Source organism: Marmota flaviventris, chromosome 10 (assembly GCF_047511675.1).
Source record: "Marmota flaviventris isolate mMarFla1 chromosome 10, mMarFla1.hap1, whole genome shotgun sequence".
NCBI lineage: Eukaryota > Metazoa > Chordata > Mammalia > Rodentia > Sciuridae > Marmota > Marmota flaviventris.
The window spans coordinates 108,065,130-108,087,249 of NC_092507.1; the positions used below are offsets into that span (position 1 = coordinate 108,065,130).

At 42.6% G+C, this 22,120-nt stretch overlaps 1 protein-coding gene and 1 long non-coding RNA gene across 3 annotated transcripts; both read right to left on the reverse strand.

The window, feature by feature from the left end:
• Positions 1-4,273: 4,273 nt before the first annotated feature.
• On the reverse strand, positions 4,274-11,946 carry LOC114096745 (uncharacterized). The gene is made up of 4 exons (XR_003583480.2): positions 11,794-11,946; positions 8,110-8,271; positions 7,155-7,205; positions 4,274-4,936 (listed from the first exon to the last, which is right to left on the reverse strand). It is a non-coding gene; the product is annotated as an uncharacterized lncRNA (long non-coding RNA).
• Positions 11,947-12,391: 445 nt separating this feature from the next.
• Trim45 (tripartite motif containing 45) lies at positions 12,392-21,881 on the reverse strand. Of its 2 annotated transcripts, none has more exons than XM_027940261.2 (6): positions 21,058-21,881; positions 18,359-19,092; positions 16,759-16,888; positions 16,130-16,244; positions 14,019-14,145; positions 12,392-13,131 (listed from the first exon to the last, which is right to left on the reverse strand). In XM_027940261.2, exons 1-6 carry the CDS (start codon positions 21,543-21,545, stop codon positions 12,983-12,985), a joined length of 1,743 nt encoding a protein of 580 aa, XP_027796062.2. In that variant the 5' UTR covers positions 21,546-21,881; the 3' UTR covers positions 12,392-12,982. The 2 variants fall into 2 exon arrangements, with proteins under 2 accessions (XP_027796062.2, XP_027796063.2); XM_027940262.2 differs by having other exon boundaries at positions 13,043-13,131; positions 14,019-14,179.
• Between the last annotated feature and the right edge of the window lie 239 nt (positions 21,882-22,120).

Below are 22,120 nucleotides of genomic sequence, written 5' to 3' on the forward strand. Positions count from 1 at the left end.
GTGAGGCACTGGGTTCAATTCTCAGCACTGCATACAAATAAATGAATAAAATAAAGCCCATCAACAACTAAAAATACATATACAATTTTTACAAATATTCAAAAGAAAGAAATTGTGTCTATTTTAAATAAGTACAGATGTTTTTTCTTGTCATTGTGCTCTAAACAATACATCATAACTATTTATGTAGCATTTATATTATATTAAGTTTTATAAGTAGGGCAGAGATGATTTAAAGTATTCTGGAACATGTGCACAAGTTATGTGCAAATCCTGTACCATATAAAGGACTTAAGCATCTTTGGAGTTCAGGATCTGCAGGGGGTCTGGGAACAAATCCTCTGTGGATACTGAGGAAGGACTGTATATACTTTATGTATACAAAACCAATTGTTTGCAATATGAATTTCTTCATTTCTCTTACTTGGTTTCTCTTACTCTTCAGCCTTTAAAATCTCACAACTGACCAGCTCATTCACTCTTTCTTTCTTTCTTTCTTTCTTTCTTTCTTTCTTTCTTTCTTTCTTTCTTTCTTTCTTTCTTTCTTCCTTTCTTTCTTTCTTTCTTTCCCTCCTCCTCCCCCTCCTCCTCCTCCCCTCTCCCTCCCCCTCCCCTTCCCCCTCCCCCTCCTCCTCCTCCTCCTCCTCCTCCTTTTTTTTTGTTTTTGTTGTTACCGAGGTTTGAAACTCAGGGGCAGGGCACTCAACCACTGAACCACATCCTCAGCTTTATTTGTATCTCATTTAGAGTTTCTTAGCACCTTGCTGTTGCTGAGGCTGCCTTTGAACTCACAATCCTCCCATCTCCGGCATGCACCACCATGCCCAGCTAATGTTTTTCTTAATTCAGTTAATTTTTAAGTCTTTCAACTAGTCTGTAGACCATTTAATCCAGTGAAGGAGTTGACTTCTGTGTTACCCAGCGCAGTTGGTGTAAGCCTTTGACATGGAAGTGATCCTTGAACTGAGTCTTTTTCACTTTTCAGGTAAAAAGAGATAGGGAAAGAGAGTGCAGGTGGATCATGGGAGGTAATACAGAGTATGGTAGACAACACAGGTAGTGTAGTTTGACAATTCAGTAGGTGGGCAAGAGAGGGTGGATTGTGGATGGAAGGAAAGTGCAGATGGACTTGGGAACCAGGGAGCGATGGTCCCATTGCCCCTTATGTGTGTTTACAGGCAATTGGGATCTTTCCAAAGATTTTAAGTGGGGGGCAAGAAGTCGGGTGGACTTCTATCCGGAGACATAAGAATGCAGAATTAAGCCTGGCACAATTGTGCACACCTGCAGAGCCAGCTACTTGGGAGGTTAAGGCAGGAGGATCACTTGAAGCCAGAGGTTCAAGATCAGCCTAGCAACAAAAAGATCTCTTCTCAAGAATAAACTATGCTAAGATTTCATCTCATTCCAGTCAGAATGGCAATTATCAAGAATATAAGTAAAAATAAATATTGGCGAGGATGTAGGGAAAAGATAGACTCATACATTGCTAGTGGCACTGAAAATTGGTGCAACCACTCTGGAAAGCAGTACGGAGATTTCTCAAAAACTAGGAGTGGAATCACCATTTGACCCAGCTGTTCCACTCCTCAGTCTACACCCAAAGTACTTAAAATCAGCATACTACAGTGACTCAGCCACATCAATGTTTTTAGCAGCTGAATTCACAATAGCTAAGGTGCCCTTCAACAGATAAATGGATAAAGAAAATGTCGTCTATATACACAATAGACGATTACTCAGCCATAAAGAAGAGTGAAATTATGGCATTTACCAGTAAATGGATGGACCTGGAGACTATCATGCTAAGTGAATTAAGCCAGTCCCCCAAAACCAAAGATCAAATGTTTTCACTGATATGTGGAAAGGAGCCTACGATAAGGGGGAGAGGGGAAGAATAGATATTTAGTAGATTAGATAAAGGGGAACAAAGGGAAGGGAGGAAAGATAAGGAAAGGCAGTGGAATAAATAAAAAATATTTCCCTTTGTACGTCTATGAATACACCATAGTGCATCCCACCATCATGTATATCCATAAGAATGAGGTCCTAGTTAGAATAAGATATATTCCATGCTTGTGTGATTCTATCAGAATAAATTCTACTGTCATGTATAACTAAAAATAACCAGTAAAAATTAATTATTTTTTTAAAAAATCTTTAAAAAGGATAAAGGAGAACCTAAGATCAGATTTACTTTTTTGAAAGTGACTATGATAGAAATGTGGGCAATGGGCAAGTCCTCAACCTGAGCCCTCGTTTTCTCACTTCCAAAGCAGGGACACTAGGTTTTCAGGAAGCTTAGAAGCACTAATGTCTGCACAAATGGTGTATATACTTAGAGTTATTATTGTTATATGACCTTGAGTTATAAATGAATTCACAAGCTTATGTTTTCAAGATCAATCATCCGAGGCAAAATACATGAGCTCAGTGTCCCCTGATTCCCACGGCTGTCCACCTTCCCTCAACAGCCCTTGTTTCTAATGGGAGCAGCTATTACTATTTGTTGTCTGCTTCAACTTAAGCCCTGACTACCACACACTGGAGGGCTAGGAGCAGGAGGAGAAGAGCTGATGAATGTTGATAACCAAGGACGAGAAGGAAAGATGTTGTTTATTTTATTTTATTTTTTGGGGGCCATATTATGTTTGCATTCTTTCAAGATCCATTTAGAGAGAAATTCTTTTTTCATCTTATAATGCATGGCAAGTCAGATGCCTGAAAACCACATCATATTTCACTAAAATTCTCTTTTCCAAAAGAGCATAGTTATCAACAAGTGCATGGAAACCTGGTGTATGCACAAGGCACCTCATGATGTGTGGTATTCATTTGATTTTATTCAGTGTGTTATAAAGAAGGATCCTGGTTCCTAAAGAAAGAACATTCTCAAAGCTTGGGTCTGAATCTTGTCTTCACTCCTTAGTGATAGTGTGACCCAGGAAACCATGTCACCACCCTGAGTCCCAGTGCCTGGGAAATCAGAGTGTTATAGGCACATACTCACAGGGCTGTTGGAGGTTAGGGGAGATGGTCTGATGAGGCATGTGATACAGTCCCTGATAAATACTAACCATTCAGCAAGTCACTTAGGCTGGGAGAAGACCAATTGCAGCTGTGAGACTGTTTTGGAAATGATATCAGAGAGTTAGTTGATATTTTTAATTCCAACTTCTCTCTCTCTCTCTCTCTCTCTCTCTCTCTCTCTCTCGCTGGTGCTAGAGATCAAGCCCACAGCACCTCACACATGATTCTTGGCAAGTGCTCTACCACTGAACAGTGCACTCCACCTTCTTCTGAAAACAGACCTTAATCGACACTTGAAAATCAGGAAGAACACAAAAAAAGAGGCCTGAGTTTAGTCTCATGTCACGAGTGCCTACAATTTAAGCTCCTGAGACAACAGGTCCGGTCAGCCTGACCAGGACACTTGGGCAAAACTTCAGAATGAAGAAATGCAGAGGGGACGGTCTTTCCTGGCTGTGAAAATGGCATGAATAGTGATCACAGGCAAAGCACAGAGTTCACTAGGCTACAGGTGGTAAAGTCAAACTCTGTCTTTATTCTTTTACCATTTTATTTGGGTTAAGTAGAACACTGCTGGGAGGACTCAGGATGGGGGAGAAGGAATCTGTTGGATGGAATCTTTCCTCTGAGCACCAGCTATATTCAGTGACTCATTTCAGCACTTTTTGTATTAGGTTTTTCAAAGGCACAAGTCAAGGAGGGGAAGGAAGATGTGCTTGGAGGAAAGGTTCTTTGCAAAAGTTCAGTACAGTAGCTAGAAGTTTAATTTTGCATTTCATCGTGTTTGTGCCTTGGAGTTGTGTTTTCGAAACTCGACTTCAGAAAAACAAACATTCCAGGTAGCACATAGCTGGTTCCATCTTTTCCAGCATCCTTGCCTTTTGCTAATGGGACACCATACTCTCCCAAAAATATCAGCTCTGGTGTGGGCTCGATACCAAGTCTATTCACACTTCAGTCTTAAAACAGGGCTATCTAGGCTGCCAGATGGGGTTCTCTGCCCCTCTCCACCACCCCTGCTCCACCAGTTTGAAGACCAAGCACATCTGGGTTTGTCCACTTTCTCTAGGCTGAGCCAGGCACACATCAAAGGTAGTGACAGGTGATGGGCTCAAGGCACAGCCTCCTTGACTGAGCCATGTATGTGTTTAGCGTTGATTTATATCAGTCAGTGTATTTGCAGGATATTTATAGACACTTCAAATGATTTATTTTTCTAAGAAAATAAAATTAAATACACACATATGTTTAATTATTTATTTCAAACCACAACTGAAACAACTATTTGCCATTGGGTAGAATTAAATCTGACAAGGAATCTTAGGAGGTTTTATTAATACTATTATTGTTTTCTTTGGCTCCTTATATTATATTGGTAAAATGATTTTAAAAAAGGAAAATAATTGTAAAAGAAAAATATTTTTACAAAAAATACAAAGTTTTAAAAACTTTAAATATATTCATATTGTTACTTAGAATTAGCCTATATATCTGTATGTCTGCATATTTTTCCCACATTTGGGATTTTGGAAACATGAGGTTTACAATGGATGTCTACATTCTTCCTAAGCTCAACAAGCAATGAATAATAGTCTCCCTGGTTGGAGCACTCCATACTTTGGAAGTTGTCATCTGAATAACTGTTTGGCTACTGACTGAGAAAAATCTATGTGACTCAGTTCATCTGGACACTGAAAATCAACAAATACTTTTTCCCCAAGTCCTTGGGTAATAGCAAACAAAGTGTTCAATTTTCTTCAGTAAATTGGCCTTCAGTGCTTTCTGTCCCCCAGTCTGATGGAGGTGATGAAATCAGAAAGGAGTAAGTAAACTTGGCCTTCGAGAAGCTGTCTGAAAATTTGCTCATGTTATTATATCACAGTCCATTATAATGTGGATGATAGTACTGGAGGAGAAAAATAAGGATAGACATTAGTTTTACTTAAAGAATTAAGTCGATGTGCAATTCATAAAAGGAGAAATCTTTAGGAAAGATCCTAAAATGTATCATTCAACATTTACTTCTTAAAATAAATGTCTAGAAATTCCTATTCAGGTTAAGTAGAAGTTAAAACTCTTATCTTTTTTTTAATTGCAACTACAGTGAGGTCCCTAATAAAATCAAGAAAGCAGTAAAATTACCCTCTTGAAATTTATAAGATCAATACAACAAAGAAAAGATAGAGTCACCTGAGATTTAATGGCTCTTGGGTCAGCAATAATGTACAAACTCAGGCTCTGCTAAACTATGGAACCAGCCTAAGTGTCCATCAACAGATGAATGGATAAAGAAAATGTGGTATATATGCAAAACTGAGTTTCATTCAGCCATAAAGAAGAATGAAATTATGTTATTTGCAGGAAATTAGAGAACATTATGTTAAGTGAAATAATCCAAATTCAGAAGTTCAGGGGTTGTATGTTTTCTTTTAAATGTGGAAACTGGAGAGAAAAAAAGGAAAAACAGGTGAGAAGGATCACATGAAATTTGAAGGGAAATCAGTAGAATAGAGGAAAGGGACCAGCGGAAGAGAAGAGGAAAAGAAAAGGGAACTACGAGGGAATGACATTGGCCAAATTATATTGCTATATTTTGTGCATGTGTATATACGTAATAAGAAATCCCCTTACAACTATAATGCATCAATACTATACTATGGGGGGAAAAACCCCTGGCTCTGCCATTAGCTGATTGTCTGATATTGGGCTAATTAGCGATCCCTTGGTCATCTCAGAGTTTCATTTTTAAGTTGTGTGGATTAGCATAGATCTTGTGCTCTACTGGGAACTGAATAACAAATAGACAGACCATAACTTGTTTATCAGATAAATAGATCAATAATGTCAATCAGAAGAATATTAAATAAACATTGTTAGTGTCCCAGTCTAAGCACTATGGAGAGAAGGAAGACTTAACGTTTAGTTTCCAGGATTCTGGCTTTTAGTTTAGAGAGAGATGCAGAGACCTTCAAGTATTCAAAGCCTATTGCCAAATGTAATCTACTATAAGATTCTTCCTGGCATCTTACACACTTTTTAAATATTTCCCTGTCTTGAGCATAAGCTAGCAGAACCATGAAAATATGCCTCAGAAAGGTGTTCCTACAACAGTAAGAAGCTATTGATGTGGACACCCTAATGGGATAGAGTATACCGAACACTCATTTTTAAATCCTAATCCTTGGATGGAAATGTCTCATTATGAACTGACATAAGTGGCATTCCAGAATCTATCTTAGGCTCATGCTCATTTTCTTCAGTATGAGTTAATTTCGTAAGGTCTAGGTGTGACAAGATGGATCTTTGCACTCTCCAAATGGACCACATCTCACAGTGTAGTGAGGATTGCCACTGTGAGTCCTGCTGATGTCAACCAGCTTTCCTTTATGTGACACAACCACTTCTGGGTTTTCTTTTTATGTCTGCCTGCCTACCTCAGGAGACTTGGGCATGGCCAATCTGAGATAATAAATGCTTTACAAACCATGAAGTGCCATGCAAAGGCTAGTGATATTGCTGTGGGACAAGGTCTGGGAATATGGTAATGAAGAGCCTAGGTGCAGGTGGTAGTGAATGTCTGTCACCAAAATGCACAGTGCTCCTGAGCACGACATTTATAATAAGGTATTTCTTATGTGGCAGAATTCCCATTATGGAAGGTCTACAGTTTGACTTTTCTTTAGCTCTGTTGATTAGACAAGAGCATGGTGCATACCGTGGCCTGGTGGAATCCTGGACCCTCCAAAAACCCCATCCAGAATGCTGGTTGCCACACAATCATTACGAATAGCCGTAGGTAGAATTGTACTCTTATGGGACACGGCCCCTTTCTCTGGCAATCATGTGGTGGTTTAGTAGGATTATTTATGAACACTGGTTGGTTTCCTCTGATTATCCCTTGTTCAATGAAGTGGCTCCTAATAGGGATCCAAGGTGAAGTTAGATTCTCCTTCATTAATGGAATACTCATGGGGCCACCAGTACTGGTAGTCTCTCTGATTCCTGAAACTTTGGTGTCTACCCTAATACCTTGAGACAATTGGGTTTACAAAGTAGGATGTCCTTCTGCTATTTGTCATACAGCATTTAGCCCTAGAAAGCCCAGGAGGAGCTGAAAAGCATACCTGCAGGCAGGAAGAATTAGTGCAGAAATTCAGAATTCCTGGGCGTATAACCTTGAGGAAAATTAGAATGAAATTAGAGTCAGTTATGGCACCACATACTGCAGGGATCAGAAGCTGAGGGAGGGAGACGGAAATGAAAAAGGAGCCTACTCTAGAGAGTGGATGGGGCGACTCGTGTAGGTCCACAATGTGCTTACTACCTTCCAGCTCAGTCTGAGCGCAGGTGGAGATTATGGATGAAAAGAATGATGAGGAGAATACTTCTATTGATCAGGTGTGAGTGAATGTGTGTGTGTTTATGTGTATATGTATATGTGTACACACACACACACACACACACACACACACACACACATATATATCTGCTGTGCCAGACACTGCTAGGCACTGCAAATACAAAGATAAACAGAACCAACCAAGAACCAAACAATCCTGCCTTTCTGAGTGCAGTAGGGGAGAAACAGGCATTAATCAAATTAATTACAAATGGCTGTGTAGCAGCATGGTGATGATCGTGTGGATGGAGAGGCGTGAGTGTGTGTGTGTGTGTGTGTGTGTGTGTATGAAGGTTTATCACAGGGATTTAACCTAGTCATGGGAGATCTTTCTGAAAGTAATGATGGAATTCCTACACCTGTATGTAGGGGCTAACAGGGCAGAGTGAAATGCCTCTTCCTGTATAGTCCTTCTAATTAGCATTCACTTGATCAAACAACCTCTTAATTGAGCTAAACCCGATACACAGGTATCCATCCTCTGGGGTAAAATTGAGCAAGAGGGAATGGGAATGGGTGACGGGTGATTATTGAGATCAGAGAATGGGTGGGCCAACAGGTAAATGTGTTTATTCTCCAAGACGGCCAAGGTGTTTATCCTGGTGCAACATCCCAGAGGACTGAGGCTCTAATTTGTGATGCATTTTTTTTTTAACCTTAACACCAGCAGCATAACCTACATCATAATGCGGCTTCTTGTTGATGCTCCAATGCTCACAACTCACAGACGATTTCTGAAGCACTTCATTACATGGAGACAAATTCTAAACCCTTTAATTCCTTTTTCCTCTCCTTGAAGTCTTGAGCTCTGTAGGTCACTCCTACTTTACCAGGTCTTTCGGCTGGCAGGGTAGTTGAATTAAATTGGGTTAAGGCTCCTTATTGTGCAGGCCAAGAACAGCCTCCCCAACTGCCACCCACACAAACTTTAAATAATTCTAGAAGAATTGTTACCATTAGTAGTGCTTAAAGCCCACGTCATTAACCCAAAACCAGGCATCTTATAGAAATTTTGATTTGCAACATAACTTCATGTATAGAAGTTTCTACCTGAATTAAATGATTTTTATCCACGATTCTGCAATCTGATTCATAAGAAGACACCTGGGGAAAGATGATGTAATGCAACAGGCTTCTTTATGGCAAGCTATTCCCTAGCTGTCTGAGGTAACTGGAAAATTCAAGGCTGGTCCCTTGGGTGCATATAATTCATCCACCAAGTTTGAGAGAAGTCTGAGACTTTTTTCCCCAAGTGGTATTTGGTTAAATAAGGAATGTTGGAGTTTGAAAGAAGGGACGTCTTATGAAAACAGACTAAGTAGATCCAAACTAAAAAGTCTACCAAATAAATCTAAATTCATTCAACAGAACATTTAGTCTCTACTATGTGCCGAGAACTGTCCTACAAGGGGACAATAGAGTAGTTACCAAGTCCCTGCTCCCACTGAGTTTACAGTCTGGTATGAAAGGACAGAGCATAAGCAGAATATATATGTCAGAAGTGATGGAGCCTCTTCAGGGTAATATGGAATCCTGGGGTATGATGTTGCTATTGTACATGGGGTAGTGAGGGACCTCACTAACAGGATGACAGTTGACATTAAAACAGAAACCTGAAGAAATAAGGGAATGAATCATAAAGGTAACTGTGAGAAGAGAATTTCACATGGAGGGGCAGTGATTTTTAGGCCCCAAGGCAGAGAGTGCTTGGAGTTTCAGGAGCAGCAGGCAGGCCAGTTTGGTTAGACTAGAGTGATGGAGGGGAATGGGCAGGAGATGAAAGAAGAGCAGGATCCAGATCTCACTGCTGACGTGAAGCACATATGCTGGCTATTGTTCCAAGTAAGATGGGAGACCACTGGAGGATGTGGAGCACAGAATGACATGCTCTGACATGTTTTGAAAGGATCAGTCTGAATATTGGGTCGAGAGTATAATGTAAGGGAGTAATGGGTGGAAACAGACCAGTTAGAAGAAAATGGTAAGAATTCAGGTTAAGACATCTTGGTATCTCAGACTAGGATGGTAGCAATGGAGGTGAAAAGCACAGTCAGTAGATATATTTTGAAGGAAGGGCTGACAGGATTTGCCCGAGGATTGGATGTGGTATATGACAGAGACACAAAGCACATCTCCAAGGCTATTGGCTCTACACCTCTAAGAGTGGACTTGTGCTTTTAAAGGGATGTAGAAGATTGTGGGAGAAGTGATTTGGTGGTGGTGAGCAAAGGGAAAGTAAGAATTGAAAACTGCAAATCTGTTTTGGACATCTTAAATTTGAGGTGCCTATTATACATATAAGGGGAGAGGTTAAGGAAGCTATTGGACACCGTCCTATACAGAGATTGGACCAGGAGATAAATTTGGAAGTCAGTATATAAATGGTATTTAAAATCCTGATAGGATGAGATCATCTAGGGAGCAGAGGAAAGACAGAAATGCAAGCACTGTTCCTTGGTTCTCTCCCATATGTAGAGAACAGCAAGATTAGAAGGATCTAGCAAAGGACACTGAGCAGGAATAGACAATGAGATAGGAGAATCAAGAAGAGTCATGCCACATAAAACAAGGGAAGACAATGTTTCATGGAGGGGAAAGTGACCGGCTATGATAATTGCTACTGATAGATCAAAAAGGAGAAAGATTGACAATTCCCTCGGATTCTGTCACATGGATATTATTCTTGACATTGAAAAGAGCTAGTTCAGTGGAGCGTTCTGAGGGTTAAAAACTGACTGGATTCAATCTAAGAGAGAATGGAAGGGAGGTAGAGATAACAAATCTCAATGCTACTGAGGTCTGGGGAGTTGAGAAATAGATTGCTAAACGGGCAAGTTATTATAGACCGAATCGTGGTTCCTTCAAAATTGCTAGGTGAAGCCCTAATCCCTAACAGAACAGGATTTGGAAATAGGGCTTTTACAAAGGTAATTAAGGTTAAATGGGGCCTTAATCCAGGAGGGCTGGTCGGTGTCCTTATGAGAAGAGGAAGAAATACCAGGAGCATAAGCACACAGGGGAAAAGCCACGTGAGGATCAGCAAGAAGGCTGCCAACTACAAACCACGGATAGAGGACTCACCAGAAACCAACCCTGCTAATGCCTTGATCTCGGACTTGGAGACTGCAGAACTATTGCTTAAGCCAAGGCACTGTTACAGCCGTGGTGGACTAATACAAAAATCAAGAGAAATCTGTGTTAACACGAGGAAATCTTTTAGCATGTTTCCTAAAATGAGAAATGCCATCGAGGGGAAAGCCACTGGAGTGACGTTCCTGGGTAGTAGTGATGGCATGGGATCTAGGACACAGTGCAGAAGTTGGCTTTTGATAGGAATACAGGTAGATTCATAGGTGTGGTGGGAGAGTCAGGAAATCCTCTTCTGAACCCTTTTATTTTCTTGGTGAAACAGGAAGCAAGGTCTTAAGTGGAGAGGAGAGAGATGGAGTAGAAATTGGAGTTTGAAGAGAAAGAAAGTATGAAACAATCATCTAGGAGAGTGGGACAAGTGCAGGAACTAAGGAGATGTTGTCAACACACCAGACAATGCTAAGAGCCCATTAAAATGAGTGGTCATAAGTTTAAAGTGGGACTAGTCATCATGTTTTAGTGGTTTTCTGCAGAATCATTCAGAGGGTTAAGTGAAAAGCTGGATCCAATGTGGGTTGCAGTTCTGCCAGGCAAGATAACAAGGGACAGTCTGTGCAAGAGCAATTGTAATGATGGTCTAAGCTGAGAAGGATGCAGGGGAGGACATGAGGACATGAGAGGAATAGCAAGAAAGTGGTAGAATCACTGAATTGTGGGTTCCAAGGAAAGAAGAATAAGTAGTCAGGTTATCACAGTGGGCAAGTAAGAAGAGGGGAGGTCGTGGGAGAACGTCTGAAATTGAGACTACGCAGAGGGTGCGGGTGGAATCAAGGAATGATTATAAGGCTCAGGTAGGCTAAGTGGAAATGGCCTCACAACCCCAAGGTCTATGTGGCTACTGAATTACCCTGAGATTGATGAGGAACTGTACTGGGGTGACAGCGAGCTTAGCTTGACACTATAATCAAGAAATGAGGGCGAATGATCATTTTTAGAAAACAAGTGGGATAATGGTCTAGAAGAGGTTTTTCAAGCACTACTGACATTTTGGACTGGATAACTCCTTGTCTGGGGAAGCTGTCCTGAACACTGTAAAATGCTCACTCAGCAGCATCCCTGACCTGTACCCACTCGATGTTGCTGGTACCTGCCCCAGTAGTGGCAACCAAACTTTCTCTGAGACTTTGCCAGATATCTTCTGGGGCGCAGAGTCACTCCTGGTTGAGAATCACTGATCTTAAAAGCAGCAATGACAAACTAAAAAAGACCCTTACCTGACCCTTGGCCCACGGTTATCAGGAGTAAGGGAGAAACCATTGCTAACAATCTGAGAGGGTGATGGGCAACAGCATCTTCTGGGAAGACCAGATTTGGGTTAAGGAGGCTGATGGGAATGTTTCCAGAAGAAGATGAGACTAGAGAGAACATGTTAGTGTTTATGTCAGCCTCAAGAAGGAAATACACCCCAGAAGATCTGACAGTCACCACCATCTAATGACTTCGCTTGCTTTGCCTGACCCAATTCACCGGTCAAATGAGTCACCCACTACTTAAGGAAACTTACAATGCAGATTTCAATAATTTTATTTAATATATGCTGAGTTTGTTGCTATAGAAGAAATCGAGAGTCCCTGCAGAACACACAAAATATATACAGAAAAGTCCTTGGCAGGGCTGAGGCACCAGTGCTATTTCCTCTCCCCAAAATTCTCTAGCAGCTAATAAGGCACCTTATAAGAATCAAAACTTTCAGTTAAGTTTCCAGGCATATATACACAATCAAAGATTATTCTCTAAAAATCAAAATGATGTGAAGGGGGTGACGGCATCTAGGTCACCTGGCATCAACAGAACTGCAATAGACATGTGAGATGTATTTCAACACCCTTTTATTAATGTTCTACTTGTATACCCTACACCAAAGAGCTATCCTTCAGGCTTTGGGGAGGCAGGGAGTGACATGGTTCAGAGAGGGAGGAGGGAGACACCTGCCCAAACAGCAAGGTCACATTATAATGGTTACAAAATATGTACCAGTAAATCCACTGAAAGTGTGCTAAAGAACCCAGTGGATAAGATGGGGGAGGGGGCAGTTATATTCCAAGGGAAATATCTAAATAACACAGCTCAGGGAAAAATTAAAAAGGTTATAATATATCAGAAAGTAAGGAGCTAAATTATCCCCCACCCCGTGATTTCTAAGTTCCAAGGGCATAGATTCTTCCATACCTGTACAAAAGAGAAAGAACACACACCAACCTACCTTAAAGAGAAACACAGTCAACCATCCACAAGTACAATCAGTGAGTAACTCACAAATAAGCACTTGAACTATAAAATAAGATAAGGCACTTTGTTTTTAATTTTATCAGTCTCTTCAGAATTAATCGAGCTTTGGAATCCTCTGGAAATCTGAGATCCAGCTGTCTGGGGCTTTACCAGGCCAAACTCGTCCAGGAAGCATCAGAGTGCCACAGTCCTGAGTAGACTCGTCGAGGTGCTCTGCCCACCTATGTATGTGCACTCAGACTTCTCAGTCAGCTTCCCACAGCAAGACCAGTGTGGATGACCAGGATGGCCTTTGTGCCCATGGCCACAGCCTAGGTACCCACCTGCATAGTACAAAGAGGAGAGGAAAAACAAACCCTGAGAGTGGAGTCCAGGTACCATGGAAATTGAACCTCCTGGCAACCGTGGACATTCCCTAAGAAAACCCCCATGAGAGGAACAAGCTATCTGACCCTCCATGGTAGGAGGGTTCTCAAGACTCATCACAGCAAATCCATGAAAGTCAACAAAGCTCTCCCAACAGTGTTTAAATGCACCAACTGAAGGAGATGAACTAGTTTGGCCTTTAACTGCAAAGTGAAAGGATTTGAATTTCAATTGTAAAATGAAATGAAAAAGAAGGGTAGATTAAAGGAAATGAAAAGGGAGGCAGGTACTGGAGTGGTTATAAAGGAAGGGTACAAAAGCCCATTTTATGGCCCACCATTAGAATAAGGACATGATAGAGCAATTTAAAAAAATAATTCCATCTATTGCCTGCGATCTCCCTACCACCAACAAAAGAGCCAGACCTGGTTTAACTGATCTAATCATCCACTCCCCAATCATTGCCTCATTTGGAATTTCTTTAAGGTTTTAAAAGGGGTAAGATGGGGTCTATCTTTCTCAAATTGCTCAGCCTCTTGGAAAGGGTATAGACTGAAATTGAAAATCCCAGAGAAGCATGGGATTGCAGGATTGGTGAACTGTATCAAAACCAAACAGAACTCAGAACTTTCAATCTGCAATATCAGCTCAGAATATAGAAGCCAGATTAAGTGGAACTTCTACTGTGTCTGCACACAAAACAGATTATGCTTCCTGGAAACAAAGCCTCAGTCCCAGCATCCCGACCTAGTGGCTATGTGGCAGTGCGGTGGGGTGGGGGATGTCACTTGATCCCTACTTCTGGAAGATAGTCCCAAGGGTAATGAATGGTGCTCCTCCTTACCAGGCATGGTGCCTCCACAGGCACAGCGCGCGTTCTTCTGGCCTCCACTAGAGCAGAAGGTGCAGCAGTGAAACACACCCAGGTGTGGGCGCCGCTTTCTTCTCACAGTCACAGTGAATGGTGAGCCCTTCCGTGTTCAGGCCAAGAGCAAAGAACAGCACCTTATGAGTCAACAGGGTGTGCTGAGCATTGCTATGTGCTAAACAGTCTAGCCAAGGAGCCCGCCTTTGGAGGGACGAGGACAGTAGTAGAGAAACAGAAGAGAAGACAAGAACTCTGCTCAGCTGGGTGGGGGGTAGACACAAATGCAGTAAAACTGGAATCAAGGAGCCTTGCAGCCTTCGGTCATACTTCTCACCATAGAAACTGCTTGACAGCCCCCCTTGGACACTGAGTGGGATCCCACAGAGTCAGTTCTGTTCTCAGTGACATCTGAATTAGATAGGGCTTGTTCTGGTAAGATGGCAGAAACGCAGAAGCCCATATCCTAATCAGGTTAAGCTTTTTCACAAGGAGTTCTGCCTCCCATGTGTGAAATGAAAGTGCGTAGACCACCTGATATGTCAATCATCTTGATTTGTGCTTTTATGGGACTGCCTTTGGTCTTTAGGATGCTTAGTCTTAATTCTTAAGTAATCTCAGGGGTAATTTGTAGAATTTTGCAACCACAAGGCTGGGACCTCCTGTGGCTCTATCTCCAGTTTCTCACTCACATGCCTTCTCCCCTTACATAGTGGGCTACCCTCTTTCCTCCTGTTCCTCCATCCTGGACACAACACATCTGTTTGCCCATCCACCTATCATGGGACTGTGAATGCATGGAAGGGAGAAAGGTTAAACCTCTGCAGCTAATAATTCTCCAGTAACTCTCCCACTCTCTTTAAGGATAACTTTCATTTTCTAATTTCTATCTACGTTAAACAAAAACAAAAATGTTTAATGAGTGTTGCACTTTGTCTATTCATATGTGAGAACCACATAGTCTGAGAAAGCACTAAGTAAAATGCCTGGAATCTTAGAAGCCTTTCCAATATTATATCCGCCCCCCCTCATTTTAAAGGAGGGCCATGGACTGAAACCTCTCAAACTGTGAGCCAAAATATCTTTCCTTCTTTTAAGTTGATTATCTCAGGTATTTTGTTACAGAAAGCTAACACACAATTCATTTAGAAACCACAAACCAGGCATTGAAGAAATAGGTTCAAAATCTGATTTTGCTACAGAGCTACTGCATAGTGTGGCAAGTTTGGTCTTACTCTAATTGGACAATGATCTCCGTACTTGAGTGATTTTGAAGAAAACAGAAGTAATGCATAAAAACACTGAAACTTTTGTGACATACTGTGAGTAGGTAAGCAATAAATGGCTGTTGAATGAGTCTGCCTAGTATACAAACTACTAGCCTAAGAGATCGTGATACTGCACAGTATTCTAGTATTCCCAGCAATGTTGTTTTCTGGTTGATGGGAATTTCTGACTACTCCAGTGTTAGCAGGTGTAAACAAGAGAAGATCTGCGGGACATGGATTACCCAGTTTTAAAACACTTCACAAACAAGAAAGTATCATAGTTATTTGTGGAGGTGGCACAGTAACCACGGTAACAGATAAGCATATATGTAAAACAGAGTAGAGAATTACATGGGCAGATGGTTAGGCAGATGGATGATGGTCAGTTGAGAGGAGGGGGTATAACCCTACCAATTATGTCCCAGTCAGTCTGCGTCTGGTCAGTTTGCACAACTCTGGAAAATACTGAGCTAGACTACATTCTGTCTGCTGATAGATTGCCCATGTTTGTGGCATCTTCCCCAAATTAAGAATTCCAACAAACTGACTAAGAGAATGATAAGATATAAGCAGAACTGCCAGGAGGGGAAATAGAGATAAAGAGTTCTTATGATCACTAGAATCCTCTAGTAAGAATAAGAGTGGCAAAATCTAGGCTTTTTCTACAGTGAGGAGATGGGGGGAAATAAGAAGAGAATCTTACTCAATCTTTATGCAGTTGATCTTATGATATGTCACCAGATCCCAAAATAACAGAACCAGGGGAGCAGGGTAAAAGGAGCCAGGGCCAGCATGTGCTGGGGGGGGGGGGGTCTTACTTACCTGCACATGCTGCTTTTTGATGCAGACCCACACGGTGTAGAGTCCAGGTTCCTTGGGGGTGTAGGAAACGCAATATGTTCCATCCTTGTTATCTTGGACCATTGTCCTGACTGGACTAAATGGAGACAAGAATTAAAAAATTCTACTCCCTCTCACAAACCTGCTTCAGCTGCCTACCATTTTAGGATGTGAACTCTTACATCATTTCACTCGATAACAATTTTAAATGTCCCCCAAAGGGGATGCTTCTTCCACTTGTCTCAGAGGTTAACTTTCAGTCCTTTCTCTATTCTTCAATTCCAGAAAGATATAAATATGCTTATGGCATAACTTAGTAGCAAAGGTAGGTTAAATTTTAGAAAGGGTAAAATTCAGTCCAATCTGGAAAAAGTTCAGTCTATTCCAAAGCTGGGAAGAAGGTAATCTAAGGGGCAGACTAAATCTTTGAGAGAGTATTGGATATAGGAAAACAATCCACAAAAGAAAACAGATTATAACTGATTATAACATGTTTTTTTCATAAAGATAACATGGACTACTACACTTACATCTCCAATAACTCAAAGGACCTCATGTTTCCAGTTTCCTCACTGCTTATTACCCACGACACCTAACTGCACAACACAAACCTGTCTTTCTTATCTTTAGGGAGAACTGCAACATGGACATTGTCTCCTCCCCTGCCCATGCTCTCTCCTGTTGCATCTTTACAAAGTACGGTGAAAGAGGCTGTTTGTTTTTCCCGAGCTCTGTGGAGATCTGCAAAAAATAAACACTCAGTGCCCACCTCAAAGGCAAACCATAGTGACCACATCCCCAGGTAAGATACCATCTAGCTTTTTCTTTTCAGAACAAAGGTTGTGCTTCCTGCCTATTGTAACCACTCTGGTTCTCTTTCCCTTCTGCCTTCTGAGTATTTCTCTTGGGAATGCCTCCTGGGAGGTTGACTCTTGAGTTGTACAGGTTCCTGAACTTTATCTTCACTTCTTAGGGAAGCTTTGAAAAGACTCAGGATGGATCTAGGTACTGGGAGAAGGAAATCTCTAGATCTGTGAGAGGTCAGTCACTGCAAAACCACACTCTCTGAGCTCTGGATCCTGCTGAAATAGGCAGGGGATACAGCTGACCAATTTGGACCCTCTATGTTGTGAGATCATCTGCAACACAGCAGCTTGTGTCAAGCTGGGGGGGGGGGTATCAAATGCTAGAGCCTTCAGCCCAGCATCCAGATGAACCAGGTCTCCTAGCCCAGGCTTCATAACTAATAGGAGGTCTATGGAGAGGCTCATGAAGGGTCTAAAAATCTCCTCAAAGTATATGCTCTAGTTTCATTGGTGTTTCTGGGGGAATAGATCATTCTTAAAAGTATCTGTGACTTCCAAAGTTATGAATTCCTTGCCAGAGTCAGGATGATTCTTGAACTCAATTTTCCCATCAGGACTGATCTATGAAATATATATTTGACTAATCTACTTATTTTAGAAATACAACACAGGGCAAAAGAAACCATTTCTTTCCCTGATGAATGAAACACCTATACTTTTTGGTAGGGGGTGGTGACCAGGGATTGAACTCAGGAGCACTTGACCACTGAGCCACATTCCCAGCCCTATTTTGTGTTTTATTTCGAGACAGAGTCTCACTGAGTTGCTTAGCACCTTTCTCTTATGCTCAGGCTGCCTCTGAACTTGTGATCCTCCTGCCTCAGCCTCCCGAGCTGCTGGGATAACAGGTGTGCACCACCACGCCCAGTACCTATCATATTCTTTTACATATCAATGATATAAGACTTACATATCCCAAGAATGGGCATGGAAGAAAGGAAAACATAATGTCATCTTCCTCATTTCTCTCTAACCTCCTACAGAGCATGATGCAGGCAGCTGAGGCTTGCCACACTGAGCTGGCAGACCTCATCCTGCCCTTGTCATTGCCCTTATTTATCTCTGCAGGCACTGTCCCGATTCTAGCCTCTGATGGAAACAAAGCATGATCCCTGGGTTTCTGGAAGTTACTACTTGTCTGAAGTGGAACAGGATGAAGTCTCACACCTGTATTAAATGTCAACAGCACTCTGACCAGAACAAATCAGAAAGAAAGGGGCAAGACAGCAGATCACTGTCTTTAACCAATTTATCTCTTTTCCAGTTGAACAAACAAGCTCCAGTTCTTGAAACACCATGTCCCTGTCCACTGCCCTCTCAATGCCCATGACAAATGCCTTCCTACCTTCTCCTTGAAGGACACATTTGGCTGGATCCACCTCTTTGGTGTTAATGGCCCCATACACTTCATAGCCATGGCACTGGCCCGCCTTCTCCTGAGGAGAGAAGCTTATGTGATCGTTTACTCCAGGGTGGGTGTTATATTCCACCTTGTTCAGCTTCCTGAGCCGTTCCACCACCACCCCCTTGGTGATGAGGATTTCCAAATCCGAGCCGCTGGCCAGCAAGTGCTCCGTGAACTCCACTCCAGTCCGCATGTCGGCCAGCAGCTGTTCCAGCTGTGCTTTCTGCAGCTGCAGGGAGTTTTCCTTCTGGACCCGTATGTCTTCCAGTTGCTTCAGCATCTTGTTCCGGTGCTCCTCAATGGCCTTGATGTAGCCCTCGGAGAACTTTCGCACATCGGCAGCCACTGCCTCCACTCGCTTCTGGAGAGCACTGTTCACCCTTTTGATCTGAGCCAGGGCTTCCTCCAGGGCCTCCACACGGGGCTGCGTGCCCCTGAGGAGCTCCCGCACTGAGTCCCCATGCTTGTGGATGACATTGCTGGTGAAGTCGTAGGGGTGCTCCCGGTGCTCCCCCACCACACAATCACGGCACACAGGCCGGTCACAGAATTCACAGAACAGTCTCAGCTCCTCTGCAGGGTGAATAGGACACAGGATAGGCTTTCCAACCCGACTGTAGCCTTTCAGATCTTTGAGGTCCACCATGGTGTGATAACTGGTTTTCTTCTGTCGCCTGGGAACAAGCCGGTAGGAACAGGATATTAGGAAATGATTCCAAGGTGGAACACAGTTTGGCAGAAGTTTTAGGAGAACAGGCTCTGAAAAATAAATCTGAGTTCCATTCCTTGTTCTAACCCCTAACTGCATGATCCTCTCTGATTCATTACTTGTCAGTACAGTAGGACCAATACCTACCTAAAATGGCTGTTATTCCAGAACAAAATAGGAGTGCTCTTGGGCTTTGGCTTGGGACATTTTTTTGCAAATGGTTGTAAGGCCAAGATGACATCCTAAAACTTTCCCCAGTAATTTGATGAATTTTGACAAAAAGTCACGGCCTGCTTCTACAGCAAGCTAGAGATGAATACTATGAAAACCAGCACCAAGCTACATAAACTGCCCAATGGCATAGCAATTAAAAAGCTAGCTAGCTGGACAAGGTGGTGCACACCTATAATTTAGGCAACTTGGGAGGCGGACACAGGAGGATTCCAAGTTCAATGTGAGTCTGGGCAACTTAGCAAGACCTTGCCTCAAAATTAAAAATAAAAAGGTCAGTGGTAAAAACAAAGAAAAAGTTAAAAGCAGTAGCTGGCCCTGACAAAAACTTTTATCTGGCTTTCACCTAAAGCATTTTCTTTGACCAATACCTACATCACCCACCATCAGCAGTCTAGAATGTCCTTTAAGAGTCATCAACATTATTAAAAAGTGAAATCAATGGTTAGAAAACAAAATCAAAGCTTTCTTTTAATTCCCCTTTTTTTTGTAGCCCTCCAGAGATTCAGGGAAATCCCTAGGAAACCTCGGTACTGCTCAGAGTTTCCCTATTAGCATTATGTTAACTTGAAGCTTAAGTGCCTATCCTGGCACCAGAAGAGTAGTTGCATAGAAATAGGGTCAGCTGTTTGGCTGGCAGCAATACAGTCACAGGGATTGTCATATAATTACCAGATAAAAATAGAAAGAGTGAAGACTACTAATTTGCTCTGCTGGTAAGGCCAGAAAACAAATGGAAGTCAGAACTTAAGAACTATTTTAGGCTAATCCTAAAAGCTTGGTCATTTTATATTTGGACATCCTAGAGTGGAGTAGGGTAGGGTATCAAGGGAAAAATGAATGATCTGACAAACTGTTCACAAAGTGTGATAGAAGACATAATTGGCACCCCAAATAATATCTACTTCTCCAAGCTAGAGTAACTCGATGGCATAAGGCTGAACTGAGGTCTAGATGATCAGCTCCTATCCTAAGACGGCATTTGTTAAAACACACACACACACACACACACAGAATAGTCAAAAGATCTGGATTTAAGACTTGATTCTATTACCCATTTACTTACCAGATGTGGGACCTTGGCAAATTCCTTCAATTAATAAATGATGATGAAAATAGTGCTGCCTTTCTATAAGAGTTGCAATGATCATATGAGATCAAGGGCAGAATCTATGCTATTATACTATCCTACCATTTCTCCAGCACCTACTACACTTATGCACTACACAAATGACTGATGATGAAAGGAAACTGAATGCGCTTTGAAAAGGACTATGCAAACCTTCACTGTTATTACTACAAGTATTATTCTAAGCTGATGGGGTTAACTACTGTGCTAGAGTGTTTGCTATTGCATTGTGAATTAGTCTTTGATCTTTGATGGTATTAGAGAAAGTTTTCCTTTTAAATTACACACCAAATATTTCTTTTCTCTTTTTGGGGAGGGGAGGGTAACCAGGGATTGAACCTAGGGGCACTTAATCATTGAGCCACATCCCCAGCCCTTTTTTTGTATTTTATTTAGAGACGGGGCCTCACTAAGCTGCTGAGGCTAGCTTTGAACTCACAATCTTCCAGCCTCAGCTTCCTGAGCCACTGGGATTACAGGTGTGTGCCGATGCACCCAGCCAAGATTTCTGTCTTAACACCACCTTGTACTCCACTCTTAAGTCACACAGGTTGCGTATCCCATCTTTACCTATGAGCTTGGCAGCAGAATTGGCAGAGATTGGATTTGCAGGTCTGACACCTCTTCTCCACTTCCCTGTCATTGCACAGGTCACACACCAGGCCCTGGCCTTCCCCATGCAGATTCTCCAGCATGACATCATTCATGGCCAGGTGGTCTAAGGTTAAAGCCTTCACTCCACCTATGGGCAGGTCCACCTGGGCATCACATACGGGGCAGAGGATGCCAATCTGCGACTGCTGATTTCGTGGCTTGAGTTCCTGGAATATGGACCCCTCAGAGCTTGTGTCAGAGTCTCCCCCTCGCATGTCCACTACTGAGAAGGGTTCCAGCTGCTCCAGACATGTGGTGCAAACCGTGTGCAAACAAGGCAAGAGCCTGGGGGCTTTGAAAAGCCCCATGCACAAAGGGCAGCGAGTCTTGCCTGAGTTCCCAGGTGCAGTCCCACTGGGGAGTTTCTGCACAAAGCCCAAAAGTGGCTTCTTGTTTTCTGACATATTCCCAAGGTTTGTGCCCAGTATCAGAAAAGACCCTAGGCAGTTCTATAATGGTGCAGCTGATTAAACCCACCCAGAGAGAAAGTTTCCAGAACTTGAACAGAGACCATGGGGAATCGCTTGTTGGCAAATAAAAGGGCAAACGGGAGGTAGAGGATACCTCCAAGAAACCATCCACAAATCTACTCAAGATCTGTGGTAGGGCCCCCTCCTTTCCATGGCATCCCATACCAAACACACCCACAGCCTCCTGTTTCCCAATTCCTCCCCCTTTGCACTTCCAGGTCTAAGTCTCCAAGCTAGCCCTACCGCTAATTCCAAGACCCCTGCCTCTCACTCCCCCCATGCCCACCCGCCTCCTGCAGCCCGCCCCAATGGTCCCGTCCAACACGCTACAAGCGATGAGGTAGAGGGTCCTCTGGCTCCTTCCCTCTGCGGAGGGCGTGCAGCGGGCAAGGGAGCTGCGAGTCTCCGCTAGCTCCTCTGTGGGCACCTCCTCCCAGCGCTTTGGCCCAGCAGGCCCGAAAGCTGGCGCCGGTCCTCGCACCAATCCCAGTCCTTGTCGACTCCGGGAA

Coding starts and splice junctions, on each gene's coding strand:
- Trim45 (XM_027940261.2), bottom strand. CDS start 21,545: ATGTCAGAAAACAAGAAGCCACTTTTGGGCTTTGTGCAGAAACTCCCC. Junction 19,093..21,057: donor TTCTGCTGCCAAGCTCATAG/GTAAAGATGGGA, acceptor GCTTGTTCCCAG/GCGACAGAAGAAAACCAGTT. Junction 16,245..16,758: donor CCTAAAGATAAGAAAGACAG/GTTTGTGTTGTG, acceptor GTCTCCATTTAG/TCCAGTCAGGACAATGGTCC.